Below are 26,815 nucleotides of genomic sequence, written 5' to 3'. Positions count from 1 at the left end.
AAGCAAAGGCATACGCCCCAAGGACAAGATAAAGAGTGGAGCCAAAGGGACGAGATAAGAAACATCTGCGGATACTCCCAGGAACAACCCAAAATAATGCTGATTGGCAGCAACCTTGACTACCTCGTGATTAACAGCTCCGGTGTGACACAGCAAGGTCCATAGACTTTTATGGGAACTTATTACTGTAAAAGAAGGGTGTATTCCTATGGGACTCTGGTTTGTTCTGCATCAACATCAGCGCTTCAGATGCTTCCGACAGAGACCCAGTTCCAGCTTCTCCCCTCCCTCGTGTGCAGTTTCAGCTGGCCACTGGAACTGACCGAGCAACACTAAGGACTGGTAACTATAAGATCCAGCTGCAGAACCTTTTGGGGTGTGTGTGTGTGTGAATGGAAGCACGTGCTGATTTTAATGTTTAAATTGTACTCTCAATAAACGGGACGTATTGCCTTATCCCCTTGAAAAAGATTCTGTGTGCTTCTTATATGCATAATATATGGGTTGTAATTATTTGATGATACCCTGTATGGGTTCCAGTGTGGGGTGACAGGTGACCACTAGGGGTGTGCAGTCAGTAGGTTGTCTTTTCTTTTTTTTTCCTGAATGGAAGCAGGTTCTCCACAAGTATTCTGGTGGCCCTTTCCATGATGTGATCTACTTCTCTGATGGAGTGTCCTTGTTTAGTGAAGGCAGTTTTAAGGATCTTTAGGTGTGTATCCTGGACTTTCTCTTTGGAGCAAATTCTGTGGTATCTGAGTGTCTGGATATAAATAACAGATTTCTTAGTGTGACTGGGGTGGTAAAGGTGATCTGTGAATTTCTTGTATATAAGTTGTTTGTAGGGTTCCATTGCTGAAGCTCATCATGGTATCCAGGAAGCAGATGCAGGTATGGAGTATTCTAGAGAGAGTTTGATGGATGGGTGATGGTGGTTGAAGTTGTGGTAGAAATCTATGAAGGAGTTCATAGAATCATAGTCTATCAGGGTTGGAAGGGACCTCAGGAGATCATCTAGTCCAACTCCCTGCTCAAAGCAGGACCAATCCCCAACTAAATCATCCCAGCCAGGGCTTTGTCAAGCCTGACCTTAAAAACTTCTAAGGAAGGAGATTCCACCACCTCCCTAGGTAATGCATTCCAGTGTTTCACCACCCTCCTAGTGAAAAAGTTTTTCCTAATATCCAACCTAAACCTCCCCCACTGCAACTTGAGACCATTACTCCTCGTTCTGTCATCTACTACCACTGAGAACAGTCTAAATCCATCCTCTTTGGAACCCCCTTTCAGGTAGTTAAAAGCAGCTATCAGATCCCCCCTCATTCTTCTCTTCTGCAGACTAAACAATCCCACTTCCCTCAGCCACTCCTCATTAGTCATGTGTTCCAGTCCCCTAATCATTCTTGTTGCCCTCCACTGGACTCTTTCCAATTTTTCCACATCCTTCTTGTAGTGTGGGGCCCAAAACTGGACACAGTACTCCAGATGAGGCCTCACCAATGTCGAATAGAGGGGAATGATCACATCCTTTGATCTGCTGGCAATGCTCCTACTTATACATCCCAAAATGCCATTGGCCTTCTTGGCAACAAGGGCACACTGTTGACTCATATCCAGCTTCTCGTCCACTGTAACCCCTAGGTCCTTTTCTGCAGAACTGCTGCCAAGCCATTCTGTCCCTAGTCTGTAGCGGTGCATGGGATTCTTCTGTCCTAAGTGCAGGACTTTGCACTTGTCCTTGTTGAACCTTATCAGATTTCTTTTGGCCCAATCCTCTAATTTATCTAGGGCCCTCTGTATCCTGTCCCTACACTCCAGTGTATCTACCTCTCCTCCCAGTTTAGTGTCATCTGCAAACTTGCTGAGGGTGCAATCCACACCATCCTCCAGATCATTAATGAAGATATTGAACAAAACTGGCCCAAGGACTGACCCTTGGGGCACGCCACTTGATACCGGCTGCCAACTAGACATGGAGCCATTGATCACTACCTGTTGAGCCCGACAATCTAGCCGGCTTTCTGTCCACCTTATCGTCCATTCATCCAGCCCATTCTTCTTTAACTTGCTGGCAAGAATACTGTGGGAGACCGTGTCAAAAGCTTTGCTGAAGTCAAGGAACAACACATCCACTGCTTTCCCTTCATCCACAGAGCCAGTTATCTCCTCATAGAAGGCAATTAGATTAGTCAGGCATGACTTGCCCTTGGTGAATCCATGATGACTGTTTCTGATCACTTTCCTCTCCTCCTAAGTGCTTCAGAATTGATTCTTTGAGGACCTGCTCCATGATTTTTCCAGGGACTGAGGTGTGGTTCTGTAATCACATCCACCAATTCCTTTAGCACTCTCGGATGCAGCGCATCAGGCCCCATGGACTTGTGCTCGTCCAGCTTTTCTAAATAGTCCCAAACCACTTCTTTTTCCACAGAGCGCTGGTTACCGCCTCCCCATGCTGTGCTGCCCAGTGCAGTAGTCTGGGAGCTGGCCTTGTTTGTGAAGACGGAGGCAAAAAAGGCATTGAGTACATTAGCTTTTTCCACATCCTCTGTCACTAGGTTGCCTCCCTCATTCAGTAAGGGGCCCCTTCTTGTTGCTAACATACCTGAAGAAACCCTTCTTGTTACTCTTAACATCTCTTGCTAGCTGCAACTCCAAGTGTGATTTGGCCTTCCTGATTTCACTCCTGCATGCCCGAGCAATATTTTTATACTCTTCCCTGGTCATTTGTCCAATCTTCCACTTCTTGTAAGCTTCTTTTTTGTGCTTAAAATCAGCAAGGATTTCACTGTTAAGCCAAGCTGGTCACCTGCCATATTTACTATTCTTTCTACACATCGGGGTGGTTTGTCCCTGTAACCTCAATAAGGATTCTTTAAAATACAGCCAGCTCTCCTGGACTCCTTTCCCCCTCATGTTGTTCTCCCAGGGGATCCTGCCCATCAGTTCCCTGAGGTTGTCAAAGTCTGCTTTTCTGAAGTCCAGGGTCCGTATTCTGCTGCTCTCCTTTCTTCTTTGTGTCAGGATCCTGAACTCGACCATCTCATGGTCACTGCCTCCCAGGTTCCCATCCGCTTTTGCTTCCCCTACTAATTCTTCCCGGTTTGTGAGCAGCAGGTCAAGAAGAGCTCTGCCCCTAGTTGGTTTCTCTAGCACTTGCACCAGGAAATTGTCCCCTACACTTTCCAAAAACTTCCTGGATTGTCTGTGCACTGCTATATTCCTCTCCCAGCAGATATCATGGTGATTGAAGTCTCCCATGAGAACCAGGGCCTGCGATCTAGTAACTTCTGTTAGTTGCCGGAAGAAAGCCTTGTCCACCTCATCCCAGGACTTCCCGTTCTCCCTGCTTGTTTCCCAGGCTTCTTGCATTTGTGTATAGGCACTTGAGATAACTTGCTGTTTGTTCTGCTTTCTTAGTATGAGGCAGGAGCCCTCCCCGTCGCACTTTCCTGCTCGTGCTTCCTCCTGGTATCCCACGTCCCCATTTACCTCAGGGCTTTGGTCTCCTTCCCCCGGTGAACCTAGTTTAAAGCCCTTCTCACTAGGTTAGCCAGCCTGCTTGCGAAGATGCTCTTCCCTCTCTTCGTTAGGTGGAGCCCATCTCTGCCTAGCACGCCTCCTTCTTGAAACACCATCCCATGGTCAAAGAATCCAAAGCCTTCTCTCCGATGCCACCTGTGTAACCATTCGTTGACTTCCACGATTCGACGGTTTCTACCCAGGCCTTTTCCTTTCACGGGGAGGATGGACGAGAACACCACTTGCACCTCAAACTCCTTTATCCTTCTTCCCAGAGCCACATAGTCTACAGTGATCCACTCAAGGTCATTTTTGGCAGTATCATTGATGCCCACGTGGAGAAGCAGGAAGGGGTAGCGATCCGAGGGCTTGATGAGTCTCGGCAGTCTCTCCGTCACATCGTGAATCCTAGCTCCTGGCAAGCAGCAGACTTCTCGGTTTTCCCGGTCGGGGCGGCAGATAGATGACTCAGTCCCCCTGAGGAGAGAGTCCCTGACCACCACCACCCGCCTCCTTCTCTTGGGAGCAGTGGTCGTGGAACCCCCATCCCTAGAACAGTGCATCTCATGCCTTCCAATTGGCAGAATCTCCTTCTGTTCCCTTCCCTCAGATGTATCATCTGGTCCACTTTCCACATTAGTACCTGGGGAGAGAACATGAAAACGGTTGCTCACCTGTATCTGTGTTGCTGGTACACGAGCGCTCCCTGTTCTTCTTCTGGAGGTCACATGCTGCCAGATTTCTTCACCGTCCTCCTGTCCCCGCTGCGCAGCCTGCTCTGACTCTTCAGAACATTGTGTCCGTAGAAGCATATCCTGACGTATGCCCAGGAAATCTTCAGTTTTTCTTATGCAATGCAGGGTCGATACTTGTTTCTCCAGACCTTGAACCTTCTCTTCCAATATGGAGACCAGCTTGCACTTTGATGATGGGGTGTTGAGTAGTGCCCGTTTAGTGGGTCTTGGTGTCATGGTTTCTCTCAAAGGTGGTATCAGTTGTGGAGGAGTTGTCGTTAGTTTTATTTTTTGTTTTTATGTTGGATGGCTGTCATCAGAGAAGAGGGCTTTTTTATAGTTGTTTTGGGTTTCCTGCATAATCTCCAGGTATGTCTTTCCTTATTTTTTTATTCCAGTGTGTGGGAGCGTGTGGTGATTTCTTGTTTGAGGTTGGCCCTTCTGGAATAAGGTGGAGGAGGTGGTTCCTCAGTTTTTCTGAGGTCCTTCCGTAGAGCTGTTCATCGTATTTGGAGTTTTATGCAGTGGTCAGAGGGTTATAGATGGTGAGTCGTCTTGGTATGATGATTTGTTTTTTGCGTCTGTTCAGGAAGTAGATGTTTCTTGGGTCTATGTCACTTAATGTAGTTCTGCACCATTTAAGACTGAGGCCAGATAGGAGTAAATTAACAGAAATATTTAGTTTCTCTTAAATGCTATATGATCTTTTACCAATTTTTTTTTTTAATTTGCAAAATTTATTTTAACAAATTTTCTCTCTTTTTGTGGCAATATGGTACAGATAAAATATTTATTGCAAATTCTTATCTGTCTGAATTATTTCAACAAAATGTAACTTGTAATGCCTCAATTGCTGCAAGAAAAAGATTACACAAGAATGCCAGTTTGAAGAGAGACATAAAAAATGGTAGTGCTTTCTGAATTATAGTAGGGTTTGATCCTGCAAACATACTAGGGTTAGTGCTTGCTTACTCTCAAGAGTAATCCATTGAGTAGAGTGGGGACATCACTCGTGGGAATAATAACTATCCCCAGTAGTAAGTTGAGCCCCTAGTTGGTCAAAAGTGTCAGTGTCATCAATGGCTTGTATGAATTTTGAACAAAAGTAGCAATTTTCTTTAATTTTTTAAAATTACTCTTTTAGCTTGTAGGTGCAAACGGAGTCCTAAACATTGATGGGAAACTACGTCTGCAATTGTATTATCCACCTCCAAGGACCAGGACACAGTCAAATGTTGTTGAGGTTTTTGATTGGTGGGAAAAGGGTCCTAGGAATCGTTACCCATCAACATTATATGTAACTATAAAAGGCATAAAACTACCAGATCACGTAAGTTAAGTACATTTACATATTTATATATAAACAGAAATACTTAAGATCCATTCAAGCTATTTATTTTTAACCAAAATCAGATGACAATTTACATTTTTATGTTTTTTTCTGTAACTGTCCTTTATAACTTGCTATACTAAGCATACTACATCTTAACATGCCCCCTCTTTTTTTTTTAATCCGCTTAGCACTTTACAACTTCCCGTAAAAACGTTCAAATCAGTTTCCCCAACTACTCTGAATTTTCTGCTATTTAGCCAATGTTTTCCATAGAACAGTCCTGTATCATCTTGGCCCTCTTTGTCCTCTCATATTGGTGAAAACGGGGCCAAACATCATTAAAGTTAATTGAATTGAACTGGTATACAATTAGTGCAAGTGAGAGGAGAATTCGGCCCCTAACTCTTATTTTTGTTCTAAAAACTATATAAGAAAATGTACTTTTTATCAGATTTAACACCTTTTAAAGGAGGTGAAATCTTAAAATCAGAATAGCTATGATTATTTGCTCCAACAACACCCAGATGGGGACTAAAAAATAAAATTTTGTTACATACGGTATATATTGTTTTATTACTGGCTTCTTTATCTATAATCTTGACAGATTTCTTATCTTTGTTTAATACTGACATGGGTGAAGTGTAGTGGGGTTGGGGCAATGAAATCCACACTCCCAATCCAAGGCCAGCGTGTAAGGCTGTTGTGTAGCCCTCTCAGATCACTATTTAAGCCTACAGATTGGAATAGCAGCTACAGACCTTCTGCACTAGTTACATGTATTGTTAGATCCACTGGACTTTACCCCTTGCCTGCGTTGCCCCATTCCTGTGATGCCATTCTAGTACACTGACCCTTTCCATAGAACATGAGTGGATAGGCACCTCCACATGGCTGGCCAATCCACCCACAGTCTCTTTGCATGGCCCCATATAGGCTCTACATTGTGGAGAGTGTCTTGTACTGGCCCTCTGAACCACAGGTGAATTTAATCCTTTGCACACTTATAGTATTTTTACATTTTTGTTCTTCTTAAATGCTCTTAACTTCTGTCTTTCCTGACTTTCTGACTTTAGGGACTGATCCTGCAGATAGTCACTGCTCCGTAATCTCTATTCCTGCACATATTCCTCCTGAAATCTATGGGTCTAAGTGCAATAGTAACTGTTTGCTATACGTGAAATAACATATGCATTGGTAACATATGCATTGGTGTGCTAGGCACCATACAAACATAGAGTAGGAGTTGGTCCTTGACCTGAACTATAATGCCAGACAAAGAGTGGAAGGAAAACAGAGGCACAGAGAATAGAAGTGACTTGCTTCTCCCTGATATTAAGGCATGTTCTTGGCGTTATTTAGTGTGCATTTCATTAAGATATTTACGGTTTTCCTTATCAAAAGAGGGAGCCCAAGTTCAGTATCCAATGTGGCAGTCAGGCTGCACAGAGATCACGTAGGTTGCTCTCATGCGCTATATTAGGGGTTGGCAACCTTTCAGAAGTGGTGTGCAGAATCTTCATTTATTCGCTTTAATTTAAGGTTTCGCGTACCAGTAATACATTTTAACGTTTTTAGAAGGTCTCTCTCTGTCTATATATTATATAACTAAACTATTGTCATATGTAAAGTAAACAAGGTTTTCAAAATGTTTAAGAAGCTTCATTTAAAATTAAACTAAAATGCTGATCTTATGCCACCAGCCCGCTCAGCCCGCTGCCAGCCTGGTGTTCCATTCACCTAGGCCGGCAGCAGGCTGAGTGGGGCAAGCGGTTGGTAGCCAGAACCCTAGACTGGCAGCGGGCTGAGCGGGGCTGGCGGCTGGGACCCCAGACTGTCGGTGGGCTGAGTGGCTCAGCTCGCTGCCACTCAGCCTGCTGCCAGTCTGGGATCCCGCCCCTTCCCACATAGAGTGGGTACCTACCTTCTCCCTGGTTCTAGCCCATTCTCTTCCTCTCTCTCTGCACTGAGCTGAGGGTGGGAGTGCACTGAGCTCAAGGCTGGGGGTGAAGGAGCAGGCTGGGGGTTGGAGTGTAGGGTCTGGCCAGGAGCTAGAATGAGGGAAGGGGCTCAGGGTTGGGGCAGGAGGTTTGGGGATGGAGTGCTTACGCCACTCCCATTTGATGCGAAGGGTACAGGTGGGAATGTGGGGTGGGGGTGGGGTACAGGAGCTCCTGTTTGGTGCTCAGGGTGGGGGTGGGAATGTGGGGGGTGCAAGAGTCAGGACATGGGGTGGGGGGAGCTGGGGGTGTGTGAGTGGGGGTGCAGGAGTCAGGGTTGGGGGTTTGAGGGGGGTGCAGGAGTCAGGGCAGGAGGCTAGGGGTGTGGGCTGGGGTCGTGAGGGTGCTCCCAGCCCCCTGGCCTGAGCGGCTCACAGCAGCGGGCTGGTGATTCCAGCCTGATTCCACCCCCCTTCCCCAAGGCCTTGTCCTCACCTCTTCTCCGTCTCCTCCCCGGAGCAGCGAGCTCGCTGCAGCTCTGCTTCTCCCCCTCCCTCTCAAGGGCCATCAGCTGATCGGCGGCAGGGAGGGAGTGGAGGAGGGGTAGGAACCCAGCACGCTGGGGGAAGAGGCGGGGGAGTGGGGAGCTTGCCTGCTCTGCAGCAGCCTCCGGCAGGACCAAGCTTCTTCACCCTGCCCCCGTGGGGAGGGGTGGGGGGAGAAGGCGGAGAAGAGCGGGCTGGGGGTCCCGGCCTGGGTTCGGCAGCCCGCTGCGTGGGGCTGGCGGCTGGGACCTAGCAGGGAGCAGCGTGCCATTAAAAATCGGCTCACGTGCCGTCGGTTGCCGACCCCTGCACTATATGATGTTCTGTCTCCTTTGTGAAATTATTAGGTTCTGCTCAAATATTAGGAGAAGTTCATTAAGCACACTTAGCAGAGATTTTTCAATCGCTTACAACTTCAATCTCCCTCCACAATTAATTCCACACATGGTGCAATCCACTTGTGCAGCACTTTTTTTTTTTTTTTTTTAAACAGTAGGATTTAATTAATGCAGAGAGCCTGTGCTGGCCCTTGGCACCAGGTGTAAATTTCAGTAAAGAGCGGTGTCTGCTAGATTTGGGGTGGGGAGATTAACTTGACTTAAGTGGGAGAACTCGTGCTTAAACTGAATTGGGCTCTATTGTGGAAAAGGCTAATAAAACAGAAAAGCATGAATCAGTTGTGTAAGTAAAAGATTTATCAACCATCGGACAGAATTTTACCACCCCAATTTACTTTTCACCAGTGTAGGCTTGTTGGCTACTTTCATTGCACCTCATTTGTATTTGACGATGAATTTCACTTATTTCTTATGGAAGTATTACGTATTACTGTTTAACAGCATGTATCACTGTACTACCAGGTATTTTTTCATATACAAGGATTGCCCCCATTTAATTTTCTTTCAGTGTTTACACAAAATACATTTACATCCTAAAATTTTTAGACTTATTTCAATTTTGTGAAATATGTTACTGTACTTAAAACATTTTGTGTTTTCCTGAAATAATTGATTTTGCTATTGATATTTTATCTGCCTTTAGGTATATCCTTCTTTCCGTTCTATGATGGCTGTTCAGCAGGAACAAGGTAGCACGTCATTCTGTGAGCTCCAGAATGAGGTATCAAAAAAAGCTAGTGTATATAGTCCACATGAGAAAAAGGAGCAATTGAAATGGATGAGACTGCCTGGACAGGTGAAGGTTTTTTTTTTAAAAGTACCAAAAAAATCCACTATCTGCTAATAAGGTTATTTTATGGTATAAGATTGTGAAACAAGTCTGGTTTTGAGGGTGTGGGCGGGTCTCAGGAACCTGCTGGAGGGCAGGACTCTTTCCATGGAGGCCCTAAGCTCCCATTCTAGCTTTGGGACCCGTGCAATCAGTTCCTTGACAACATGATTCTTGGGACTCCTCATTCAAAGGATGTTTCACCAGCTTAGTGGGGATGGAGAGGAGTTAGTGCAGCTCCACTCTTGGTGCTTCTGGTCCTGCCCACTCCTCAGTCATGGATCCCCACCACACGTCAGAAAGGGGACCTTCTGTGAGCCTATTATTGTCCATATAATCATTCAGTTTATTCTCCAAATGGGAATGGGGTTTATTTCACTGCTGGATGCCATGTAAGAAACACAACTAATACACAGAGTGCACTTGTTCAGAAGAAAATCCCAATTTAATCTTAGATGTAAATGGCTTTTGTTTGATTATGTACCTTGATTTTGTGATAATATATAATTTGTGTTAAAAACTGCCAGTGGTTTTATTTCTTTCATATTTAATAACAGCCAGTGATTTAAGTAGTAACAAGGAAATGTTAGAAAAATCAACAAATTGTTTTAAAACAGCAAATTGTCCAAAGATGAAAAGGGTATGGAAATAAATTTATGTTTGACATGTTTAGGATGAATAAAAATTGTGTAAATTTAGATTAAATTCTTTTTCAAAATGTTTTATGATGAATTTTTGCCTTTTTACAGAAAGGCAAATAAATGCATGAGCCAAATTAAGTGAATTATACTCTTGAGAATATTGTCTAGACATCCTCAAATATTAAATTATTTACTATTAAACTTGTCCATGTAAACACTGTAGAAATTGTGTTTTTGAGAGATCCAGGTACTAACAACTTATTTTGCTGATTTTTTTGGCTTGTGGAAAAGTTTGTTAAATACATAATGTCTTTTAAGTTTTGTGTGTTTGTTAACATTCACAGCTGTGCAATAACTGTTTTTATTTGGAAATGTAGGCTTGTCGTATACCAAACAAGCATCTCTTTTCACTGAGAGCAGGAGATATGGGCTGTTTCTGTATTCGTTTTTCTCAAGATGGAAAAACATTAGCAGCAGCGTGTGCAGGGAGAGATGGTTATCCCATTATTTGTAAGTTATGAATTTATTACTTCTGTTTTAACATAGAGCTATAACATATGCAAAGAGCTCTTTTTTTCCCCTTTAGTTTTTTATTTTGAAGAGTGTGTCGATTGGACTTTAAAAAAAAAAAAGTGTTACTTTTTGGAGTATAGAGGTTTTATATTAACAGTTATGTTCTTTTAGTTCTTTTAGTTCTCTTTGTAAATATTCTTAGCTATAAGGCAACTTTAGCAAAGTGTCTGCTGATTGAAGACAGTATGGCTTTTCATATGTGGTAATGTATATGTCCAGTTTAAGGACTTGATATTACAATATTTCAGCATCCAGTAGAAATCTGAGAGTCTGAAATGTGTCAGGAATATAAGTTCTGATAATAAGTTTTTAAGTGAAATAACTTGCCCCTTTCTTAGATTTTTTTTTTGACAGGGGAAAGGGAATTTGTGAATGAATTCACTTTTCATTAAAGTGGCTAACCAATAATACTTACTAGAGCCAGGCATAATGCTGGAGATGCCAGGCAGTCGTCTTCACAAAAATCTCCCAATACAACTCACTAATGACTAGCAATACTATTCATATCCTGGGCTGCTTCTGTGCAAGAAAATGTCACTTGCTGCATTTTGAAACAGAATATAATCGATTTTTTGAGATTCTTGGGAACAACGTTCCATCTCCACACAGAATAAAAGGCAAAACCTATAAATGCAAGTACTTAAAGAGTGGCTATCACGGTTATATTGCTTCTCTACAAAACTTGCTGATCACCAAAAAATTGACCTCACCATTAATATTCTTATGTAGCTGGCCAAGTGGCAATCAAAGTTTAAAAAAAAATAAAATAGAGTATTTACTTAATGTCCTAGGTTCATCCCTGAAAACTTAAACTGTCTCATCTAATTTTTAAAGGGGTTAATGCACTTGTGACATATCCATGAACCACTAGATGGAAGTAGATGCTTGCAAACTTGTGTTAAATTATTAACAATGCATACCCAGTAGCTATTTGATTTTGAATTATGGAAATTAGGAGCTAGTGGAGTTGAATTCACTTATGCAAGCAATGACTTGGCCCTAGGAATATATCTAGCTTTGTAGTAATTATATTCCAGATGTTTGTTGCATCAACATCTTCCATATTTAAAGATTGAATTTGTATCGGAACATGCAGTTATAAGTCTTATACATAAAATCTTGGCCCTAAATCGTTTTCTTTTGAGTATCGATGCTTTATTATTGGAAAAGCAGTTTCAAATGTTTCCAAATTTAACCTTTTTATTTACATTTTCATTAGTATATGAGATTCCTTCTGGACAATACTTGAGAGAATTTTATGGCCACCTTAATATTGTATATGATCTTTGTTGGTCAAAAGATAATGAGTACCTCCTTACTGCATCCTCTGATGGCACTGTCAGGTCAGTATGAGTGAAATGTTATAGCAGCTGTTGTCAAAATGATAAGTAGGCTTAGTGAACCCAGCTGTGTCTTTATCATAAACTGTGCTGGACAACTTTTAACCATGGACTTGAGTGTAATTTGAGTTATTTGTTAATGTTATTGGAAAGCTATGATAGAATGATAGCTTTTTAGGAATAATTTTATTATGTTTGGTTTAAAATATACGGTGTTTTTGGTCCAAGATTTTAAAATGTAGTTGCCTAAGTATAGGCTCTTAAATCCATATTTAGCCGCCTAAATAAGTGGTCTCATTTTTCAAAAGTGCTCAGCACCCAGCAGCTATTACAGAAATCAATAGGACTTTTGGAACATTTAATCCTTCCAAAAATTACCATATTCTAGATGCAAAAGCCAATCTTAATGCTATATTAAGGCTGCAAATTTGAACACACCAGTCAGGAAACTGAAAATTTAGAATTCAGTAGCAACTTTAACTTTACCACGTTGCAATTGTATATAGTAGTTTGAATTCTTGGCTAGGCTGTTACAGTGATTTGCCTTGAGTTACACATTTATCTGGAATATAAAATCTTAACTCTGAAATTTTTCCCCTCTTGTGTATAAATTTAAAAAGTTACATTAATGCAGTATTTAAGCAGCAAATCTTGAGGTACTTAAAGCTCCCTCATCCCTCCAAAAAAAACCAACCCAGAACACTTAAAACACAGCAAGAAAAAATATGGCCATAGTATTCCACAAATGTGTTATGGGTAACCTCATAGGTTTTAATCTTCACTGATGTGTAGATGCACAAAAACCTAGCTATTGCCTTTGTTGGGCAACTCCATAGTGCTGCAGGCAGCTGCATAATTAAAATCCCCAAAGAATTGTGATTGCCATATTATATGTGTTGAAAGTGTTAATTTAATTGGTTTTACTATGGGGTAGAGGGGAAATAAATATAAAGTTCTTCAAGTGATTGTCCACATTGTTTCCACTCTTGGTATGCTTGGGTATGAGATCAGGTTTTTTTTGGCCAGCTGTGTACATTGGGGTCATGCCTTTGCCCTGGACGTCTTTACACCATTCATCCAAGCCTGAGGGCATAAAAGGCAGAGTGGGCCAGCTGCCCCTTGGTTCTGTCTTACCTCTTGTAGCAGCAAGATGGAATCCTTGCAGTGTCCTTCTTCTGTCCACGGTGTTCGTGTAGTTAGTTAGTAGTCTTACTGCCTAGTTACTAGTTAGTTTGTTCATGTAATTAGATAGTTAAAAATATTTTTTTTCTTAAATAAGTTTCAGTGTAGGCTAGTCCCCCGTGCCTGTACAGGGATGCTAGAAACAGGGTGGAAATAAATTTCCGGAGTTCAAAACCTGTCCCTCACATGAAGCTTAATTCCCATTGGAATGTTCCACATCAACCTTTTGAGTATAGCTGCAAAAATTCAGTAGATTCAATTAGACCCTTAAGTATTTGCATGTATTTACATCTAGAACCATTAGCACAAAATTTGGTATTAATTTATATGGTAATATTTACTAGAAAGCGTCACGTTATGAGACAGTTATCCTAACTTTTTGTTTTGTTTTTTGTTTTTTGTTTTTAAAAGAATGTGGAAAATTGAGACCCAGGCTACAACTTCTGTGAGAGTTTTCCCTCATCCTTCATTTGTTTACACTGCAAAGTACCATCCAGTTGCTGACTATCTTGTGGTGACAGGCTGTTATGACTCTGTGATTAGGGTATGGAATACAAAAGTGAGAGAGATCTATGGTCAGTTAATACAGGAGTTTGATGGTCACAAAAGTTTCATCAATACACTGTGTTTTGATGCAGAAGGTATGTTCAATATGTTATAATTGCATCTCAAACAAAGAGCAGTTCAAGCCTGTTCAGTTTGGTGTATTTCACTGAGATAGTTGTTAAAAAACAGGATGTTTTTATTTTGTTACAATTGTTATTTTATTAAAATGTCTCACTCAGATCTACTACTATCCAGTGTGTTGATGTATTCAATTATTATTTACTGTCTGTAATCTGGGCATGTCTACAATATGCTGGGCACTGTACAAACATTTAGGAAGACATAGCCTGGGCTGGAAAGATAAATAAGCAGGCAAAAGACAGGAAAGGAGGATACAACAGATGTAAAAGGGTCAAGGTGATAACTAACCAGGTCTTGATGATACAGTTTTTTTAAATTAGATATATAGATTATCCACAATTGACCCTCTTCCTAACTAGTTTTAGTTGGCTAATTTCTTGTCAGTGTCATTGCAGAAATTGGTATGGAATAAAGAACGGAGACTGTTGTGGGAGAAGCAGGCAAATGGTGTGCCAAGGCTGGTATTATGAGCTGAGCAGAGATGTGGAGAGGCAATGTAGAAAAAAGTAGGGCTGTGAAATGATTACAACATTAATTGCTATTAATCGCAGTTTTAATTACACGGTTAAACAATAACAGAAAACAATGTATTTAAATATTTTTGGATGTTTTCTACATTTTCAAATATATTGATTTCAACTACAACACAGAATACAAAGTATACAGTGCTCAGTTTAAATGATTATTTTATTACAAATATTTGCACTGTAAAATGATAAATAAAAGAAATAGTATTTTTCAATTCACTTCATACAATACCGTAATGCAATCTCTTTATCATGAAAGTACAACTTAGAAATGTAGATTTTTTTTTGTGACGTAACTGCACTCAAAAACAAAACAAAGTAAAACTTTAGAGTCTAAAAGTCCACTGAGTCCTACTTCTTGTTCAGCCAAACACTAAGACAAACAAATTTGTTTACATTTACGGGCGATAGTGCTGCCCTATTCTTATTTACAGTGTCACCAGAAAGCGAGAATAGGCATTTTCATGGCATTTTTGCAGCCGACATTGCAAGGTATTTACATGCCAGATATACTAAGCATTTGTATGCCCCTTCATGCTTTGACCACCATTCCAGAGGACATGCTTCCATGCAACATTATCTTACATAAATGTAAACATGCTTGTTTGTCTTAGAGATTGGTTGAGCAAAAAGTAGGACTGAATGGATTTGTAGGCCCTACACAGGGGTGGGCAAACTTTTTGGCCAGAGGGCCACATTGGGGTTGCGAAATGGTATGGAGGGCCGGGTAGGGAAGGCTGTGCCTCTGCAAACAGCCTGGCCCTGTCCCTGTCCCCTATCCGCCCCCTCCCACTTCCCACCCCCTATCAAACCCCTCCGCTCACTGTCCACTGACTGCCCCGCCCCCTGACAGGCCCCCCGCCCCATCCAACCCCCTGCCACGCTCCTTGTCCCCTGACCACCCCCTCCCGGGACCCCCGTCTGTAACTGCCCCCCAGGACCCAACTCCTATCCAACCCCCCTGGTTCCTGTCCCCCCCCCCCCCCCGGGACCGACCTGAGCCCCCCTGACCCTACTCCCTATCCACTCCCCCCTGTTCCCTGTCTCCTGACTGCCCTCCACCCCATCCAACCACCCCCTGACTACCCCTCAGGACCTCCTGCCCTTTATCCAACCCCCCCCACTTACCATGCCATTCAGAGCAGCAGGATAGGCTTATTGGAAAGCCTGGGAGATGGGCGGGTGCAAGCGGTGCTGCCCATGTGGCTGCGGGGGAGGAGGGACAGAGGAGGAGGGGCCGGGGGTTAGCCTCCCTGACCGGGAGCTCAGGGGCTGGGCAGGACAGTCCTGCGGGCCGTAGTTTGCCCACCTCTACTCTAAAATCTCACTTTGTTTTATTTTTGAGTGCAGTTATGTAACAAAAAAACTACACTGTAATTTGCACTTTCATGATAAAGAGATTGCACTACAGTACTTGTATGAGGTGAATTTAAAAAGATAAAATAGTATTTTTCCAGTGCAAGTATTTGCAATAAAAATAATATAAAATGAGCACTGTACACTTTGTATTCTGTGTTGTAATTGAAATCAATGTATTTGAAAATGTAGAAAAAAATAAAAAAAATTTATAATAAATTTGAATTGGTATTCTATTATTGTTTAACAGTGTGATTAAAACTGCAATTAATCACGATTAATTTTAACTATGAGAGAAGCTCTCTCACCAGCATAGTGCTGTCTAGACCAGCACTTTGGTCAGTATAACTTATTTCACTCAGGGGCGTGGGTTATTCAAACCCCTGAGTAACATAAGTTATACCAAAGTAACCTGTAGTGTAGACAAGGTCTTAAGTTACAGCCTGGGGAACTGGGAGGATGGTGAATTTTTCAACAATGTCAGCGAATGGAGAGGGTTTGGAAGGAGAGATAAGGAGTTCAGTTTTGGCAGTATTAAGACTGTGTCGGTGGCAAGACATCCAGGAAGAGGTGTTGGAGAAACATTCTAAAATGCATAACTGGATGGAGATGTGAGTTGTTGCTGTGTGAGTAGAGGAGCTCCCCAAAGATGGAACATTTGTATTTTAGAATCTGGGTTTTTCAGATAGGTATTTGATGAAAATGTAGATGCATTATTTCTGTGATAGGCATGGCAGCTGACCACAGAAAATAAAGAACCTTCTACTTCGTTGTTTACAATGATGTGTATACTATTGGTTAAAGAGCAGCTGTTGAAAGGCAGCAATTGGAGGGAAATTTGCATTTGCTCTTGCCCAACCTGTTCTCAGTGGGGGTCTTCACTGGATAGTTATGCACGAGGGGTCTAATCTAAGGCCCACTGAAATCAGTGGAAAGACGTCCATTGATTTCAGTGACCTTTGGAACACAACATAGAAGACAATACTAAAAAGCAAAGATATTGAATAAAACCAACTTAGCATCTAAGTGAAAAATAGTCAAAGTATTTAATTGTAAGTATTACAGTATTTACATTTTTATTCTGTTTGGAATTTACGATATTGACTTCTGTGATGTATTATAAGCAAAATTTAGGCTTTTTGACTACCCTGCATTAATTGGAGAAAATGGAAGCAAAATATTGCTGTTCAAATATTGGCTTTAATAATTCAGTTTATAATATATCCATGAATGTGGAAATTACTATAAAACTGTTAATAGCACTGATAAGACAGAGTTTCCCATGTATATTTAATTTTGGAGATATCTCTAGCTCACATATCCCCTGTTGTTCATTTAGTATGGTTTCAAAATCTTGCTGTTAATACTACATAAGTGTAATTATTATTTTACAGGACTTCACATGTTCTCAGGAGACAGCTCAGGGCTGATTATAGTTTGGAATACCTTTGTCAAAGGAAGTTCTCAACATCCAGTCCAACATTGGGGTATAAATAAGGTATACAAATATTTTAATTAGCACGATAACTTTTATGTAAAGCAGTTTCAAATCTAGCCATCTAATTTGCATTTAATTACTTTTTCATGTCACTTTTGTGTGGTTGGAAAGTAAATTTCCCCTAAATGTCTTGTTAACACTTTGCAAACGGCTGATAAAACATGCTGTGATTCACTGGGAATTTCTAGATTTTTTTTTTTTGTCACAGTTTTAGATATGATACTGTAAGTAGAGAATGTAAATGCTTATTCCTAGCACCAGCTTCTACAACAAATGTTTGAGAATTGGTAGCATTGTAATTGCATACAGTAACGTGTTGTTTGTACTTCCATAGATAGAATTAAAATAACAGACTGTGTATCTTGTCAAAGTAGCTTTATTCACACTTCTATGGTTAACGTCTTGTCAGCCTTTCTGTTATCAACTCTGGTTTTCAGAATTTCATCATTATAATAGGATCTGTCACTTAAATGGCTGTGGAAACTTGATATGGGCTAAAACTTGTTGATTTGGGATACAGTATCTTGTCTAGGAACCAGTGTTTGCTTTTTAAAATGGCCTTGGTTTTTTTTAAACTGCATTTAATCTTTCCTTGCACTGCCCCCCACCAGTTTCATAAGTTAATATCATAGTGACATCCTTGCCTTTGTTTCCTATCAGATTAGTCTTGCATTACAATAAACTTCATTTTTTCATTGTAGGAAATAAAAGAAAATGATATTAAAGGGACTCCAATAAATCATCTAGAGGTACATCCGAATGGAAGACGTTTATTAATCCATGCCAAAGACAGTGTTCTGAGAATTATGGATCTCAGAATGTAAGTAGGTTTTTGTAGTCAATGCATAGATTTCTGTGTCTCAAGTTGACTCATTGTGATAGTAAAATGTTTTAAAATTATTAAATAGATACTTAAAAGAGGAAGGATAGTCCAATAGTTACAGTGCTAGACTGGGACTTGGGAGACCTCAATACAAATCCTTGCTCTGCCACAGGCTTCCTTTGTGACATTGGACATGTCCTGTAAGTTAGAATTTCCAAAAGTGCCTAAGTCCCATTACAAAAATGATTTAGCCACTTACCCGATGTCATTGACTTTTCAATGTCACTCAGGAAGTCCAACCTCATACAGGAAGTCTGCAGCAGATCAGGGATTTTAATCCAGATCTCCCAAATCCCTTTAAAAAAATTATTTAGTTACTTAGCTTGGTTCATTGACTTTCAGTGGGACTTAGGAGCCTGAGTCACTTAGGCACCTTTGGAAATTTTACTCTTTGGGTATGTCTACATTTTAAAACGCTACAGCAGTGCCACTGTAACGCTTAGACACTACCTACACCAACACCTACATTCTCCCATTGGCATGGCAATCCATCTCCCCAAGAGGTGATAGCTAGGTTGACAGAAGAAGTCTTCTATCAACCTAACACTGTCTACACTGTGATTTTTCATACCCTGAATGATGTAGCTATACCAATGTAAGTGCCTAATGTAGACCCAGGCCTTAGGGTTAGTCTACACTAGAATTGCAACAGCGGCGCAGCTGTACCAATGTAGCTGTGCCGCTGTAGCGCTACTAGTGTAGATGATCTATGCCGAAGGGAGAGAGCTTCTCACGCCGACATAATGCTGTCCACACCAGCACTTAGGTCAGTGTAACATACGTCGCTGGGGGGGTGGCTTTTTCACACCCCTGAGCGATTTAAGTTATACAGAAGTAAGCGCTAGTGGGTACAAGCCCTTAGTCTCTCTGTGCCTCAGTTCCCCTTCAGTAAAATGGGGCTAATAGCACTTCACTCCCTCACAGGGTAAATACATTCAAGATTGTGAGGTGCTCAGATACTATGGTCACAGGGGCCACACAAGTACATGAGATGGATGGGTGGAGAGACATTCAAATATAATCTGTGATTATTATTTTCCCCTTTATTATTAATATATTTAAACTATTAGTATAAAAATAAAGAACTTAAACTACGAAAAGCAAAACCGCCCTAAGTGAATGTACCACTAAGGCTAAAACTTAAATCCAGAAAAACAACGGAATGTAGTGTTAAAGCATAAAATCTGTGCTGATGTTTTGTTCTTAGTTTCCGTCTTCTCCCTCCCCCTCCCAAACACAGACACTCAAAGTTTCCCCAGTGTTTTAAGAAAAGATGCTTGGGGGAAAATACCTTCCAAACACTGACAGCACAAGGAAGTATCTGAGGTCTAGGGACATTTTTTCAGAATATACATTTATTTATAATGTAGCTCTCTCCCCATATCACTCTGTTTAAATTTCTTTGACCCTGTCATGTTTTGTGCTATCAAAAGACTTAGCTCTTTTACAGCACTTTTCCTATTGCCAGAAGGGAGAGGATCCTTGGAATGGTCTTGATGGAGAGGCCAAAGCTCAGAACCTCGGTGCAGTGTGGTTGCTTTTCATTGAACTGTCCACAGAATCTGTGTGTGGAGTCATTGTAATGGGCCCTTTGAGGGTCATATGAATGTAGGCGGATCCTACAGAGGTGTAGAGCCAGTATTATAGTTCCTATACTACAACCCTTCCTGCTACTGGCATGGCAGTGTGTTTGCGGGGGAAGAGGAAAGTGGGCATTGCTAAGGTTTCCCCACATACTCCTGGAGATACTGGCAGCCAAAGAACCTTACATTGGAAAACCACCCAGCCAAGACTTCGAAACAGCGGGTATGTACCATGTGCTGTAGTGGACCCCCCTGGAACTATTATTGTGTTCAGAATCTCCACTCTGACTAAAAAGTTTCTAGTTATTGTGACTGTGAAGCAAACTTCAGAAATGTGAGCTGAGTGTCACCAATATGAAGTTGTCTATGTGAGTCTGCAGAGAGCATGAAATAGTAGCTCTGAGAGGTTTGAACTGCTCTGTTAATCTCCATGAGGTGTTAGTTTGGATTCCCAGCAATTTTACTTTTAAATGTCAACATTGTTAACCATTTGAATCCTCACGTAAGAAAGGAGAGAGGGAGGGGATCACAGATCTGGACAACTTGCTGTGAGTGACACCGAAAGCTAAAACAGAGCTCTTAATCTTACCCCCAAGTCCATTCCCCACTACCTCCTTCTTTGATCACTAGACAACCCCACCATTCTGCCTGTCATTCAGGTCTGAAATGTGGGCATCCTCTTTGACTTGGACCTCTCTGTCTAGGTCCTCACGTCTAGGCTATGTCTCAATCTTGCCAACTTTTTCTGCTTAACATCTCTAAGATACAGCCTGTGCCATCAGTCTATGCAGCTAAGACTCTCATCATCTCATGTCTCAAGTACTGCTGCAACATCCTTCTCTCTGGCCTTCATGAGTGCATTCTTGCCCTGCTCATGTCCATTCAGAATGGTGCAGCAAAGATAATTTTCCTAGCCTGTTGCTTTGACCAAGTCACCCTTCTCTTTGTATCCCTCCACTGACTCCCCTTCTCGAGTGTATCAAACATAAACTATTTGTCTTCACTTGCAAGACCTATCCAGGCCTACCTGTCAACTTTCATTCACTATGAAGATGTCTGCTTCTGACTCCAATTGACCATGATGCCAGTCTCCATCGCTCACTTATTAAGTTCTCAATCAAGCATCTTTGTGCTTTCTCTCATGTGCCCCTCATGTGTGAGAAGCTCCCCATAAACATCTTCAAAGCTATTTCATTATCGTCCTTAAAATTCTCCTTTTCCATAATGCCTACAAAAAAGCTATTCCACAATGATCCCATCTCTGCAACAGTGATCTGGTTACCAACGCACATTGTAGAATGCATAGTGGTACTCAAAGCACATTGTCCTTGTAAATGTACAGCAAACAGCACATGGCTCATAGCTTCAGCAAAACGAGTAGTCCTTGTTTATAAATGTCCTGCTAGGAATTGTGTGGTGCTTGCTGCACTCAAAGCTCCAGGCCCAGAGAACAGTCCAGCACAGGATGCTACTGTGGCTGACTGCTAAAATGCTCTTTCAAAGCTTCCCTCAACCGCATAGCTCCACACTAGCTCTTGTAATGGCCCAGGTGTCGAGCTGTTCACAGTCAGCAAACAGCCGCTCTACCTTTGTCCACCCTGGTGATTGCTTTTCACCCTTTGCATCACAGATATTATGCAGGACACCACAGAGAGCTGTAGTCATTGGGATATTTTTCTCACTGAGATCCAATCATATGAGTAAATACCACATCATCTTTTCACATTCAGCTGTCATTCTGCACCAGATGAGCTGGGTGTTAAGTCTTTCCTTGGTGCTGTCAAGGTGGCCAGTGTGTGGCTTCATGAGCAAGGTGTTTGCTGGGTCCCCCTGTGTCACTAATGGCATTTCAGCATTGCCAGTGGTAATCTGCTGGTTGGGAAAGAAAGTCCCCGCTTGCAGTTTTCTGAATAGTCCTGTGTTTTTGAAGGTGTAAGCATCATGTACCTTCCCTGACCAGCCCACGTTGATATTGGTGAAGCATCCCTGGTGATCTTTCTGTTGATATGCTCTGTAGCAAAATAGGAGTGTGCATGCCATCTGTCTTCCTACCACAGCTTGGAAACTCCATTGCTACAGATCCATCCACTACATCTTGCACAGTCCTCCACTGCAGGAGACATTAATGGCCCTGTATACTTGCATGATGACTCCCACTGTGGATTGTCCAACTCCAAAATGATTTCCCTCTGACTGGCCGCAATTTGGTGTTGCAGTCTTCTAAAATGTGATCACCACTTGCTTTTCAACGGTCAGCGCAGCTCTCATTCTGGTTTCCGTGCACTGGAGGGCTCGGGCAAGATTGGCACACAGATCCAGGAATGTGGCCTTTCGCATTCTGAAGCTCTGCAGCCACTACTCGTCGTCCCAAACCTGCCTATGTTGCAGTGTCACCCATCAGTGCTTGTTTCTTGGGGCCGGAAACAGTGCTCCACTGTCAGCTGCTGCTCCATGAATGCCATCAACAACCTTGACTTGGTTCTCACTATGTCCCATAGCAATCTGTCCTAGAAGAAACTGTCATGTCCCCCGTTGTTGTGGTACTTTCTGCGGGTCTGCAAATACCAGAGGATCACATGTTCTGTATTTGCAACATTCATTGGAATAGTGTAGAGCTCTGTGCTTCAGTCAGAGGTGGCAGACACTGAAAAGTGCCACCTGGATTTGTGGGATTTTTTTAAAAAGTTGTGAAAATTTATGGACTATGGATGGCATTATGGAATGGAGAAAGGTACATGCTGGGAACTTGACCTCTAGCTCCCAAAGATCCCTGAGTGAGTAATTTCTACCCCATAACACATTGCAAAAATGTCCCAAAAGGCATTGGACCAGACAGCACTGTGTAGCACACTGGGATACCTACCTGCAGGAGACCATACTTTGCATCAACACAGGCACTCCTGCTGAGTATGTGCAGTGCCGACGCAAGTAGCCAAGCATGCATGTGCTGAAGCGATATACAAACTTTGGTGACTGTGTGCCAATATAACTTGAATCGAGCAAAGTTTGTTTTGTAGGCATGGCCTTCTATTATAATCTCCTTGGGACAGGGACCGGCTTTTGGTTCTTTGTTCGTACAGCCCCTAGGACAATTGGGTCCTGGTCCATGACTAGGATTCCTAGGTGCTATGGTGATACAATTTTTTTTTTAAAAATCTAATTTTGGTGCCATACATGGGTGATGTTTCGGAGTACCACCTCTTTCCCATCCCTCCCCCAGTCAAGAAGGAGCCAAGTCCAAGGAATCCAGCAAATCCCCTGGGCATATTTAAGCCTCACTGAGGCGAGGAGGAGCTGAGCTCAGAGAGCTGCACAATTATATTTTGAATATCTACACATCCTACTGTAAGGGGCACCTCATTTTGGCAATTTACATGGGTAGAGCGTATTTTGTTGGCAGAGGTGGGAAAAGTACCACCACTTTTTTTTTTCCAGTCCAACCCTCTTGGCCCAGCAAACAATCAGCCCAGAATTAAAGAAATGCAAAGACAACTTTTGTACCCACTGTCCAGATCTGGTATTCCTTTGCCATTTCCAAAGATATGGGCTTAAGTAGGTAAGTGTACTGATGCCTACTTTAGATACAATATATTGAGCTAGTATTATTTATTCAGCAGAAAATTCATATGTGAGGTATGGGAGATTTTGTCTGTTATGAAAGCAATTGCCACACTCAGACTATTCTTTATTTTTAGCTTGGCTACAAAGAAATACATAGGTGCCACAAACTATAGAGAGAAGGTTCACAGTACCTTAACACCATGTGGGACATTTCTTTTTTCTGGAAGTGAAGATGGTATAGCATATGTTTGGAATCCAGAAACAGGTAACCAATCAATTATTTTACAATATTAGGCCAGGTTGTTAAGCTCTCTGGAAGAGCCTTCGTTTTAAAAAAACAAAAACAAAACTTTTTCTTTTTCATTTAATAACATTGGTGCAAAATAAAAATTTAGGCTGATGTCCTTAAGTCTGTAAATGTAAGGTCCACCTTTTATGTCAGTGTTATTAGTTATATGCTCTGAGTTAACAATCATATTCATATGGGAATAAATCTCAATCACAGGTAGTATTTCAGATTTCTAGTAGTAATTAAACATTTCTAATTTGGTCTTTTGTTCAGTTATCCTTTCCATATATGATACCAACGTATTTGTGTATGCAGATTAAGACCCTGTTCCAAAGCCGACTGAAGTCAATAAGTGTCTTTCTGGTAACATCAGTGGCTTTGGATCAGGCTGTTAAGAGCTGTTTATTTTACTTGCACAATTGACTGATTGAAGACCTCTAATAAGTGAATGATCAGTATACATAGCCACCTGGATGTAGGAGTACTAGGCTTCCTCATAAATTGCTCTCAAAATTGGATAATTCCCACATAACCACTAAAATACAAAAGGACCCTGCTGGACAAAGCGCAAGCAAAGCACAACTAAGAGCTAGAGAATTTCTTGTCTAAATTAACCTTATTGTACTGTGTATAGCAGAGAGGAAATTAAATGCGGTGGTTCGTAACAAAAATTTGGTTTTGTTGCCTTTCTGCTTTGTTCTTTTATATCAGATTGCAACCTAGATATTTAAAACATTAAACATTTAAAAACTGGTATTTAGGCAGGCAGGTCTGTTCTGAAGATTTTTTTTTTGAAGGCATCTTCATCAACCAGGGTTCAAAACTACCTGCACATCATTGCACGACTTTCCCAGTGTCTATCAAAAATAGGTGGAATGTAGGAAGAGAGAATTTGTAGATAAAAGCACTGAGACTAAAAAGACTTATGCATGTGTTTAACTTTATAGACTGGACAGGGTCAGGCCAGATGGCTACAAAAGAGTGGTCGAAGGTAGACACATTAGTTCCAGGTTAAGCAGGTCCCTTTTCCCTGGGTAAAATAACAGGGACTATTCCAGAACACTCAGGAACTTTCTAGAAATAATTAAGGCAGGCAGGCTAATTAGGACACCTGTAGCCAATTGGGAAGCTGCTAGAATTAATTAAGGCTAATCAGGACACCTGGTTTAAAAAGGCTCTCACTCCAGTTAGTGAGGGGCGCGCAAGGAGCTGAGAGTGAGAGGGCATGGTGCTGGAGGACTGAGGAGTACAAATGCTATGTAGCATCAGGAGGAAGGTCCTGTGGTGAGGATACAGAAGGTGTTGGGAGGAGGCCATGGGGAAGTAGACCAGGGAGTTGTAGCTGTCACACAGGTGTTACACAAAACACTATAGACAGCTGTGATCCACAGGGCCCTGGGCTGGAACCCGGAGTAGAGGGCGGGCCTGGGTTCCCCCCGTCCCCCCAACTCCCTATTGGATACAGGAAGAGTTGACTTGGACTGTAGGTCCCACCAGAGGGGAAGGTCCCTGGCCTGTCCCCCGACCCACTAGTTGGACCAGCAGAGACTGTGGGGATTGTTCTCCTTCCTTTCCCCCATGCTGGCCAGTGATGAGGTTATCTGAGTGAACGGCAGATTTGAGCCCCTGAGGGCTACTGTGAATCTCTGAGGCGAGCAAAATCCTCCAATAAGCACAGGACCCACCAAGATAGAGGAGGAACTTTGTCACAAGACATAAGTTGTTCCATTGAGTTCAGGATCAGGGCCAAAACTTTTATGAAATAGTGGTGTGCAAAACTTCCGTTTCCATTGGTCAGTATGACTGAAGCCCATGACTAAGATAACAAGCATTTTCCCAGAAAGATACAAACACATATTATGGTTATGTGCCATTTAATATTTAAGTGGATAGTGCTTTCCAAGTTACAAACTAGTTTAAAATACAAAGGTTGAAGTCCTCTCTAAGGTTTTTGTAACATAAATATAATATAGAGAGATGAGTGAATTTTATAAAAAGTTGCAACGTTATCACGTCAAATTTTTATGACAAATTAAGAACTCTATTTTTCCTTTTGTAGGTGATCAAGTAGCCATGTATTCTGACCTCTCCTTCACATTTCCAGTTCGAGATGTTGCCTTTCATCCACATGAACACATGGTGTCATTTTGTGCCTTTGGTCAAAACCAGCCAATACTTGTATACATTTATGATTATAAAGGTACTGTAGAGCATTTCTTGATGCATAAGAATCTTGGTAGCTGTTTGTTTCACTTTTTAGAAGCGACTTGCAAAGGTTCTTTTTTAAAAACAAACAAACAAAACAGAACATCAAAACCTGCCGTGCAAGAATTGTGCTGAAATCTCTAAACCAGTTTAAGATCAGCACAGAAATAGCTTCCAGTTTACCTTTCTGTCATGATTTTGCATGACTGAATTCCAGACTTGTCCTCACTTCTCTCTCCAGATCATACCCTCAGCAATCTATGTTGTGCTAGTGATATCATGTCAATCATTAGAACCATATTTCAGTCTTGGGCTGGATTATGGAGTCAGGCAAATTTACATTTTCTCAAAGTACACATAGTTTAATGAAAACCTTAATGTTTTATGCTTGATGGGATATAAAATAATTTTTAAAAGCTGTATACAAATGGTTTAATTGTTGAGTAAAATCTAGGCTCTCTTGGTCCTCTGTAGGCAAACTCACATCTGCAGTGGAATTCCATAGCAACTGTGTTATCATCAGGGATCCTAGAAATCTGTTTGTTTTGGAAAAACATGGAATTTATGTTTTTACAGAGAATCTTTGAGATTTTACATTTTGTGGAGGGAAAAAAAAACAAAAAACCATATACAGTAGAACCATGTTTATACAAGCCTCCATTATCCAGCTCACTGTATTAAGCAAACTGGGGCTGTCAGCCCTGGGTGGTGGGGTTTGGACAGCCAGCCCCGGCAATGGGACCCCCTATTGTGGCTAGGGAAGCTAAAAGTTCAGTTTGCAGAAAAACATGGATTTTTGTGGGTTTTTATTGGAGAATTTTGGGATTTTTTATCACAGAAAATGAGATCCCCGGCTATCTCTAACATAGAGTTAATTGTAGACTTAATTAGTCTTTTAAACTGGTAGGTTTCTTGATTTTTAAATTTTGTTGGTTATTATTCAGTAGCATCACTCTTTTCTTTGTTGCGGATGTTGTTTCAGTTGTCATGTTTCATCTTAATGGCAGATATGACAAAGGTGTGTATATATAATATATTAAGAAGATATATGTATATATATTTACTTTTTTTCCATTTACATCTGCTGTAAAGTAATTGCATTTTGTGCTGATAAAGATGAATAGTTAATGCAAAATATTACATTTTCCATTTAGTTGCTGTCTTGATAATATTGAGTGAATAATTAAAAAAA

General features: G+C 41.5%; 1 protein-coding gene across 8 annotated transcripts in view; it reads left to right on the top strand.

Annotated features, from left to right (window-relative positions):
- Positions 1 to 26,815, top strand: part of AHI1 (Abelson helper integration site 1) — a 195,510-nt gene that overhangs the window by 31,390 nt on the left and 137,305 nt on the right. For all 8 annotated transcript variants that reach the window (XM_074948472.1, XM_074948471.1, XM_074948469.1 and 5 more), the window contains 9 exons: positions 5,401 to 5,586; positions 9,113 to 9,265; positions 10,317 to 10,449; positions 11,732 to 11,855; positions 13,446 to 13,675; positions 16,999 to 17,102; positions 17,804 to 17,922; positions 23,264 to 23,394; positions 25,478 to 25,618. In XM_074948472.1, the coding sequence (XP_074804573.1) occupies positions 5,401 to 5,586; positions 9,113 to 9,265; positions 10,317 to 10,449; positions 11,732 to 11,855; positions 13,446 to 13,675; positions 16,999 to 17,102; positions 17,804 to 17,922; positions 23,264 to 23,394; positions 25,478 to 25,618 (1,321 nt within the window). The remainder of the gene's footprint in view (positions 1 to 5,400; positions 5,587 to 9,112; positions 9,266 to 10,316; positions 10,450 to 11,731; positions 11,856 to 13,445; positions 13,676 to 16,998; positions 17,103 to 17,803; positions 17,923 to 23,263; positions 23,395 to 25,477; positions 25,619 to 26,815) is intronic.

Source organism: Natator depressus, chromosome 3 (genome assembly GCF_965152275.1).
Source record: "Natator depressus isolate rNatDep1 chromosome 3, rNatDep2.hap1, whole genome shotgun sequence".
Taxonomy (NCBI): Eukaryota; Metazoa; Chordata; order Testudines; family Cheloniidae; genus Natator; species Natator depressus.
Note: the sequence above shows the minus strand (reverse complement) of the source record. Positions and strands in the feature narration are given on the sequence as shown.